The 9,967-nt window shown below is 41.2% G+C and overlaps 1 protein-coding gene across 1 annotated transcript; it reads right to left on the reverse strand.

The window, feature by feature from the left end:
- Positions 1-224: 224 nt before the first annotated feature.
- On the reverse strand, positions 225-9,114 carry CAPSL (calcyphosine like). The gene is made up of 5 exons (XM_005426063.2): positions 8,996-9,114; positions 4,967-5,100; positions 3,949-4,126; positions 3,099-3,308; positions 225-494 (listed from the first exon to the last, which is right to left on the reverse strand). The coding sequence occupies exons 2-5, from the start codon at positions 5,098-5,100 to the stop codon at positions 393-395; spliced, it is 624 nt and encodes a 207-aa protein (XP_005426120.2). The 5' UTR covers positions 8,996-9,114; the 3' UTR covers positions 225-392.
- Positions 9,115-9,967: the final 853 nt, after the last annotated feature.

Genomic DNA, 9,967 nt, shown 5'->3' on the forward strand with positions numbered 1-9,967 from the left:
CAAATTTGCCCTAAACCAGGACACCATCTCTTCCATCCTCCAGAAAGCAGAGCTGTATCTAACATTGCAAAGGGGATGTTCAGGAGCCACAGCAACCTACTGCAGATGTCAGAAAATAAAAGAACAGCTCATCTCAGCAAAGGAAAGACATGCCAGGGTTGGAAAGAAAAAGGACAGATGTGTGGGGTGGCCAAATGCCAGATCTACTCTCTGCTCTGATCCCCTGAGGCTGAGCCTACTGAAGCATCTGGGAATTAATTCTGCAGATTGGAAGTAATTGGCACAGTTACTGGAAACTGTTGTTATGGAACAGGAGGGTGTTGTTGTGCATACACTGTATCAGAGGAACCTATAAAAGGTGGAAGAGGAGTCTTGCCTCTTTAACTATATGATTAGAGTTTCCAAGCATTCTTCATCATGATGATAAAGTAGACATCTGTGTCTACTGAAGCGCTGACTCCAGCATAGTAGTTCATGAATTCCTCTTTTGTGACCTGAGACAGAGAAATTAAGAATAGGAAAGTGAACCTTTGCTTTTATTTAATGCTGTAAGTCAAAACAACACATTGAGAAAAACCTTTAATGAAACTGAACATCTGCTATTTCATGTTGTGGCTAACAAAAAGGAATCCAACAGGAGGAATTAAGACACATATAATTTCCTTAATTTCGCTTTTCTAGAAACAAGAGCTCTTGTCCTCCACAACACTTGGATGGAGGTGAAACGTGAAGTTTAACTAACCTTACCAGCAACTGAAGTTAAAATCATTTCTGCCTAAGAAGACAAATTTTTAATGTACTTTTTTCCAGGGATGCTATAATCTGGTTCTTTGCATAATTATTAATAAAGTGGGTGAGGTTTCTGATGCAATTCAGAGACAGCTTGGAACTTTATATCCACCCCTAGAGAGACAATATCATTGCTTTAAACAAGTTTCCCTTAATGAAGCAAATATTCTTTCAAATATTTAAGAGTTTTAAATAGTTTTCATGGGTATTTTGAGGTTTAAAAATGACAATTAAAGAGAAAAACTGTGCAGGTCTCTTGTGATGCCTTAACTCTTGAATTGTGTAGGTCATTCTTTAAATAAACAAAGAAAAATTTGAAAAATACAAAACAATATTAAAAAGACATTTAGCTATTAGAGAGTGTCCAAAGGAGGGCCAGGAAGATGGAGAAGGGTCTGGAGGAGAAGCTGTGTGAGGAGGGGCTGAGGTCTCTTGGCCTGTTCAGCCTGGAGGAGACTGAGGGGAGACCTCACTGCAGCTACAACTCCCTCGTGAGGGGAAGAGGGGCAGGCACTGATCTCTGCTCTGTGGTGACAGCGACAGGAACTGAGGGAATGGCCTGAAGTTTTGTCAGGGGAGGTTTAGCCTGGATGTCAGGAAAAGGTTCTTCCCCAGAGGGTTGTGGGGCACTGGAATGGGGTCCCAGGGCAGTGGTCACAGTACCAGCCTGACAGAGGTCAAGAAGTGTTTGGACAATGCTCTCAGGCACAAGGTGTGATTTCTGGGTGTGCTGTGCAGGGCCGGGAGTTGGACCTCATGATCCTGATGGGTTTCTTCTGACTCAGCATATTCTGTGATTCCGTGGCATCTGCTCTGATTGCATTGTGTGTTTGAGAACTTAGAAAAACATGACAATAGGGAGAAAGGACCACTTCAGACTGTCCTACCATCACAAGATGATTACAAGCCTCACTAAAACTGCCTGTTTCAGAGGCACCCAGCAAGACCATAGTGAAGAGGGCATTTCTAGCAAATGCTCAACCTTGAGGCATTTCTGCTAAAAACATTTTAGGTGTTCAGTATCATTAGTCTCTTCTGATTCAGGAAAGCCACAATCTGTTCTCAGAAGTAACAGTAATCAAGTAAGCTAATATCAGGATTGCTGACCAAGAGGTGGATGCTCAGAGTAACCAGGCACTGAACTCATCAGGGATCAGTTTGGGAACTCATTTAATGTGTTCATTCATATATGACCTCAGCACATAAAGCAGGAACATTTTGCTTGAAATTTGCTAGATGTCACCCCTGGAAGGGGATAGCTGGCTCTGAACTGGTATCTCTGAGGATGACACTGCAGCAGAGGGGATGAAATTCAGCTCTACTAAGTGCAAAGTCATGTCTAAGTAGATAAAACCCATCACCTCTACAACAAAGACCCTGAGTGGTGGGAACAAGCAAGTGAAGGATTTGGATGGAGCATTAGACAGGTAGAGTTACCAACGCAATGCAGCCCTGGAGAGTGGGAAATGTTAAAGACATTCCACAAAGCACTGATAAGAACTTACAGCCTCGTTTGTTATTATTAACTGCTCAGATTGAGAATATCACCAAGTGGACCACAGAGATACAGGATTGCTCTGAGCTGGTCAACAGATGTAAATTCAGACCAAAGAAGTCTGCAGACACATAACAAGGGGAAAGAGCATGCTTGGCTCAGAGATGGTTGCAGAGTGGATGTGTAAGAAGTCCATCACAAACGGTGCTCAGACTTTGCACCTGAACCAGAGAGTTGAGCCAGAGTGCAGGAATGGCTCCCAGCTCTGTCCCAGCTCATGGCTCCTCAGGGTACACCCCCCTGGCAGTAGTCCCAGTCCCATTCTCCCTCCAAATCTCTGTAGATAAATCTGTCTCTATTATGGACTGATTTCCAAGTCAAGTGTCTCAGTAATTGCACTGGAGAAGAACTAACTGTAAAGTATTTTAAAAAGCAGGGAGCCTGCTTTTGAACTGGATCATAGTATTTATTCTCCTAAAAAGTGAAAAATCTCCCAATTTATGTGGATCGTGAAAGTCAGCAATTTTGTGGGGTAGTCTGAAGATGTACTTAGTGTAATCTATGAAATTCGACTATTAAGGCTACAAGCTTTAATGCAATCTCACAACCACCTTTGTACCTCCTGCAGAGCCCCTTTGCTTCAGAATGTGCAAACTAGCTGTCTCAGGAGTGTTGTGCACAGGTTATGCATCTACTTTGATTTTCCATATAAATGTGATGCAAATAGATGTTTAGTACTGCAATTACTCCCCCACTTAATAACTTAAGTCAAATTCTGAGTCAGATGGTGATTTCATGGCTTGCAATTACTTACCTTCCCATCTTTGTCATAGGGTGAATCAAAACTATCCAGGAAGGCTCTAAAAACTTGATCTTCTGTCCAGTCTCCATTTAGGTATTTGGGATGACATTTTGCATTATACACCCTGCGTAAGTCTTCAATTGTTATTACACCATCTCCAGTCTTGTCCAACTTCTGAAATGCCTGCATGACAATGTCTTTTCTTGCATTGGACATGGGAGGCTGTAAAGAAATATTAACAGAATAATTTTATTTTTGCCAACTACTTGCCCAGTTCCAAATTCAAGTACTTGTTGTTGCTAGCAGTAAAATTTTCAAGGGAGATGGGACAATATACTGGTGATAGTTTACACTGTCCAGGAGCTAGAAAGGGCAATATGTTCTCAAAAGAGCAATATGATTAAGACTATTCAGTGTCTACCCATACAATAGCAAATGGACAATAAGAAAGAAAATACTACCTAGAACACTTTTCTGATCTGCCCATTTTAAATATTTCCAAGAAGAAATTACTAATTACCCGAAGTATTAGTATTTTCTATCTTAATTGTTTAGGCTTCAGCAGAGCAAAGATATTTCAGACAAAATCAATCGCCATGGTGGAATGGAGAAAGCATCCCCTGAATAAGTTCATGTTATAAAGAGATGCATCATAAAATGGCTGACAAAGAAGTGAGATTGATGGGTTGAACTGCACAGGTACCCAGACTGCAGCACAGGAATTTCGGTATCTAAATCAAGGCCACAATTAATTGGAAAAAAAATCACAACTGTTTATTTGCAAATATTCCATTCTACTTTGTTCTGTTCTGCTATATTTTAATCCATTTAATGCAATAACAGCATAAATTCACAGGCTTACTCTCAGTGTAGCAAGAAATTCATCAAAATCAATTGTTCCACTGCCGTCTTTATCAAATATCCGGAAAAGCTCTTCTGCTTCTTCTTTATTGATCATCACAGCATAATTATGCAGTCCTCTCAGAAACTCATTGAAATCAAGGGTTCTGCTATTGTTATCATCAATAATCCTAAATGCTCTGTAGAAAACATGAAATTTGAGGAAAACATGGAGAATGCTGCAGTGGTTAATACAGTACTGGAGTAGAGAGGCACCTTACTGAGATAACATTTCCTCCTTGTTCTGTATTCTGAGACAGGGAAAAAAGAAATAAATAAAAAACCCTGACCAACAAACGCCCTATAATTATTGGCAGTAGAGATTACTTGTTTAGATAGGGTGTATGAATATTACATGCCTGAAGTTAAATGAGAGAAAGGCTGCCATAGTATTCCTGTTCATTATAGCCCTCTGCCCCTGCAAGTTGCACATTTAGATGAAGTTGCAAATTTAGATGGAGCTCCAGTTGGTCACCATCTGGATCTATTGGTGGTGTATGGGGCCTGGGAAGGATTTCAGGGTGTGATACAACACTTGTTTCCTAGGGATGGGATGCTTGCAAAAAGGTTTTGGATGCCTCCCCCAAACTAGACAGCTAATGGACCATTACAACAAGGGCATCATACCCGAAAGGGAAGGAAATTTAAAATCTCCAGTGCTGAAATACTTAAGATAATTTTAGAAAACACAAAGGAGATATATGGTTAATGTTCCTTTCCTTTCTCTGGCAGGAGTTGTTCTGGAAGGACTTTCTCATGAGGGATTCACAGTCTTCAATCCTTCAAAAGGTGATCAGGTCAGTCCTGTGTCCCAAAACAATAAGCCCCAGTGGCAGGCTCTGTGGGTTATGGCATTTGTACTGAAATGAGAAAACTCAAGAAAACTTGAAAACTCAAGTTTTGGTCCCTATTTGGGGTGTGAGCCTTTTGCAGCTAAAACTATTAGGCTGAATAATGGGATTGACATCTTGCATACTCACCTGCCAAGTCCTTTGATGCCTGCAGATCCCCTTGCTAAACAGTGCAGGCGAAGTCTTTCTAAAGGGTTGGTGATTGTGGGCAGGCTTTTTTTTGCATTGATTGCCATCTCTCGGTCATGCCTTGCTGTGCCCATCTGGAAGACCAAAACACTGATGTGGTGTGGATTCACATTCAAACACAGTGCTGAAGCCTGCCGTAGTATACAAAGCATCCCAAATTCCTAACTTGCAAACTGCTGGTAGCAACTCTTTCATGAGGACCCATTTTGAGCCTCTATTTCCTTTTCCTTATATCCTTCTATCAGAAAGGGAAATTGACAATTTAGGTCACTGACCATGAAAGGAGGGCTCAGCCAACCACCCTGTGATTAATCCAGATGCAGACAGGAAACTGTGTGTAAGAAATTTCTGCCTACAGTGTGAGAACACTGTGACAACCGGTGGGTGCGCTCAGGAGTGCGTGACTCCCTCTGTGTGTGTCCACAGCATCCTTGCCAAGCCTCTTCCACCTGGCCAGATTTGCAGCTGTCATTTGACCACAGGAAGACAAAAATTACCCTGGCTGGGGACCTTTGCCTGTGATTCACTTTTGTTCCACTGAAGTCCCGATTCGGCAGAGCACAGAATTCTCCCATTGCATGTCTGAGCAGCAGCAGTCACGTACACATGACACCTACTGCTTTTTTAACACAACTGCAGAACAAATTAATACCTTAAACTTTCACAGTATTTAGCACCCCAGGATTTCACATGCTGACCACAAAGGCCTTCCAGCTTCCCTCAGAGGAAAACAGTGGAATAAAAATAGGGAAAACCAGCTTTTGACTCTGCAGTGCTGCAACAACACCACCAAGAGAAGCATGCCCAGGCTGGCAGAGACCCACTGCCTCTCCCACAGGGATTATTTGTGCCTAGTGCTAAGAAAAGTGGGACTGCCCATGCCCATGCTGATATTTTAGGGCCACAGTGAATCCTGGGCACATACTCCGTGCCAAGACTGCTGTTCCATAGCCTGGCTGATGGGTCTGCAGCAGGCCGTGAAGACTCCCAAAATATTTTCCAGCCTTTCAAGCATCATAGGATAAGGGCACACAAGGGTCACAGAAGTTACAGCAGAGCTCTAGACTCAGAGGGCAGCTGGTGCTCTGCTGAGGCCATGCTGGGATGAGGAGATGAAGCTGAGCGGCCCTGTGAGGCACTGTCAGTGCACGTGACACTTCCAATCCCATTGTGATTCCATGTGCAAAAGTGTGAATTGAAATGACCAGACAAAACTTCTAAGAAACATGGAATTAAACTATTTCATCTCAACTGTTCATCCACTCCCGTTTACAAAGCATTGGCTATGGCTGCTGGTAATGCCAAATATGCTGAATTTTATAACCACATTAGATTGCTCCAACTGGGCTTGCAAAAACAGAAAAATAAAATGGTTTTGTTCTCCCCAAATGGTTTCAGTACTAGCTTAATGTAGAAGTCTAGAGAAGTAAAATATAGAGCATTTTGGCCTTTTCTTCAGACAGAGCAAGTAAAGTTCTTCTGGGAACTCATTAACCAGTGATCAGGACAATCTCACAGCTGTGTGAGATCAGCAGCCAAAAATGTTTTTCACAAACAATGACCTGTCCTTAAAGGGGAAATATTTAGCTGGAAAGACTTTAAAATACAATGAGGTTACAGAAATACAGTGCAAACCATATTTACATTATATAATAATGCACTATTGCTTACATATAATATATAGCAACAATACATCTACATACAGAGTACATGATGCAAGTGTATCATTGTGCAGTGTGATTCTCTCTATGTTATGTCATTATGGAGTTCTATAAATACTGAGACCAACAAGGGCATAATTAATCTCTACTGCACACTACAAAAATCTACACAAACACACACCCCATGAAAAGAGTCCGGCATCTCTTTGCTTCAGGATCAGAGGAGTAATTTCCAGAATACTGCAATGTGCATCAGATAGTCATTGCAGTAATACTCATGAATTGAGGATATGGAGGGATAATCTGATTTGTTATCTGTTCTGATCTCTTGAACCTCAATAAAAGCCACTGAAACTGGCCAATCCTTTGTAATTTCTGCAGTAAGAATAAAGTTTGTTTCTACATCTATAAGCACTTCTGCCTCAGAACTCACAATCTCTAGTCTAAGTTGTTCCAACACAGAATAATTTTTCTTTTAATATATGCTGTTTCTAGTCTGAATTTCCATCATATTAGATGCTGGTTTACTCTCTTTTACAAGATTAAAGAGCTACCTATTAAAAACGTGTCCAGGTGTAATTACCTGAAGGTCCCTTTTAAACTCAATTTTGCTTAGTAATTAGGCATAGCTCAAGACTCCTGGTACAAAATGAATTTCCAGATGTCAGGTAATTCTGCTATTGCTCTTGAACTTTTCAATTTTTTCCCAGTGTTCTTTCTGAAATGGGTCAGAGCAGTCCAGTAATCTCACTAATATCATATCTCCCCAAATATCATGGTTAAAGCCACTAATAATAAATATTTCTGCTGCTCTTTGCAAATCTGCATTGTCTATAATGTTCACTAACTAAATCACCAACAACAAGTTTCTATACAAAACTCAGTAATTAAAGTTTGTTTGCAAAGTAATTGAGTTTTCACATCACACTAAAGCCTCTTACACAGGACCTGGCTTCCTGTGTCACATGGCAGTAAGTATCTGAGAACCCTTTTCATACATCCAGAAAATACAGAAAAACCAGTTAAATATAAAACCTGTGACGTGCAAGCCTGGCCCATAGTGACACTTACATCATTTTCCTGTTTCTGTTGGCTGCAGGCTTAAGTTTGAGGTAAACCCTTCCTAGGCTATATTGTAAGAAAAGAGATTCCAAATCAGTGCAAGAAGGGAGGAATCACAGTAATTCACATGCACTTTCCTCCCCTTTCATTTTGCTCTTGCTCCTTTTTGGATAATGTGAAGTAATTAAAGATGCAGTCAGGGTTTGTTGAGTATAACCATTCTCTGCATAGTGTACAAATGTGTTGCATCTTAATACCATTAATAAAACAAGAACAGGACATAAAAGTAATTCCAAATGGTTTTAATTTGTGTATCTTATGCAAGACCATCAGATATCTCCCTCAGTGAAATTAACCAGCAGTGTTTATTTTAATTTTGAATGCTGGAGAGTTTGTTTTATTTAACAGACTAGGCTATGAACAATTACCCCATGCTGTCAGCATTGTTTGTTTCTATAGGTGATGTTGTGTTGTGCAGGCCAAACAGTCATGATTGCATTTATTCCTAACAAATACAAAACCTTAAATTTTGGATTGGATTTTCCCAGAAGAATTTTAGGCTGTTCAGCAATCAGATCCCTTTACATTCCTCTGTGCCTGAGGATTAAGCCTGGAAAGAGTCAGATTCAGTCTAAGCTCTGCAACATTTGTTTAGATATTATCCTTCAGCTGAGCCCACCAAAGAGCCTCCTATGAAAATCCTAAAAGCCACTGCAGTAGGACAGGCAGAGTCCCATCTGGATTACCCAGGCTCTGAAAGCCCCCGTCCTGGCCAAAGACACGAGCAGCCAGCAACACCACCCACCCCAGAGCAGAGGATCTCAGGATCTAAGAATAAATTAAGTGGCCTAAACCAATTGCACACATTTAGTTTCCTTCTTATAATTTCATTGAATCATTAAAAGCACAAAAGCTGCAGGAGTATTTGACAACTGTCTAAACACCTCCTTAAAAATTTGGCTCCCCAGCCTCACTGACCCCTCTGCAGCAGCCTCCCCTGTCTCCCTCTATCGTGACCAGCTTCATCCAGCTTCAACCTTCTGACAGGTGAACATTACTGCAATTTCTCTTTTGCATATATACATATACATTTATAAATACATATGTATATTTATATATCTAAATAAAAATCATATTTTAAAAAATTAGATTTAAAAATTAGATTTAATTGAAATTAGTTAAACTACTCTTGGCTGATCAGAGAAACTTACTGTGAGGTAGCAAACAGGAAAAAAAAATCCTTTACCTGCAATGTTTCTCTGAACCTGGCGTTTCCACTCAGGACTGGAAGGTGTTTGGGAGGCTTGGATAGTATTGTGCTTCCAGGCTCAAGCAACAAGTTCAGGTGATAATGGGCCACAGCCTCACTGCAAAGCTTCCTTATCCATCTCGTTTTACCTGTTTACACACACGGCTGCCTTGGCCCCCCTTTTTTGGGAGGCCTGGAGTTTGCCAGCTGGTCTCCAAGGTGACACTGTAGGCTGTGCCCACATGGGCTGGAGAGCAGGGAGAGTGGGAGACACCTTGTGCTGCCCCTTGCTGAGTGATAAGACTGAGGTGGAGTGGCTGTGGGAAAGTGCTGCATTGCATGATTGTGTTTCTAGAACACATTTCCCTGCTTTCGTAGTTGATAGGGTTGAAAAAACTCTCTGGTTCAATTGTTTACTGAAAACATAGTAGAAGCATGTAAGTAAAAGACTGTCAGTTGTTGTTCACAAAGAAAAAAACCCTCACCAGCATGTACTTTTTCCCTGATGATTAATTGCCACTTTGAAGACCTGCTGGTGGTTAGAACCTCTGGGGAGATGCTGAGCTTGTGTTCATTTGTAGCAAGAGGAAAGCTGAAAAGGTTAAACACTCATATGATGAGGAAAAATTGCTCTCTGCCTAGACACAGCTATTAGCAACTTGGTCTGCAGAAGGTCACAAACATTGTCAGTAAGATAATGTACCACTTTGGTAGGGAATCAGGATGTTGTTAGATTCCTTAGGGGTAGGAAATAGCCTGTGTTCCCTGGCCCTCTGGGGCAGTGGCAAGGTGAACAAGATCAAGGCTGATGGCAAAGGCAACATGTAGAAGTCAGTGTGAGAGCACGTGGGAAATGAAGGGAGAGCCCTGTTCTGGCCATGGATGAAACACTGAGCAAGAACGAAAAAGTGCATTGCTTCCTGGCAAAGGCAGAAAATTATTTTAGGCAATTGCGAGACTAATACCACT

Source organism: Geospiza fortis, unplaced genomic scaffold (genome assembly GCF_000277835.1).
Source record: "Geospiza fortis unplaced genomic scaffold, GeoFor_1.0 scaffold163, whole genome shotgun sequence".
Lineage (NCBI taxonomy): Eukaryota > Metazoa > Chordata > Aves > Passeriformes > Thraupidae > Geospiza > Geospiza fortis.

Excerpts from the sequence above, each read along its gene's own strand:
- CAPSL (XM_005426063.2), bottom strand. The coding sequence starts at position 5,100 with ATGGGCACAGCAAGGCATGACCGAGAGATGGCAATCAATGCAAAAAAA. Across the intron at positions 4,127-4,966 it reads GGCATCAAAGGACTTGGCAG|AGCATTTAGGATTATTGATG; the intron begins GTGAGTATGCAA and ends TGTTTTCTACAG. Across the intron at positions 3,309-3,948 it reads AATTTCTTGCTACACTGAGA|CCTCCCATGTCCAATGCAAG; the intron begins GTAAGCCTGTGA and ends ATTTCTTTACAG.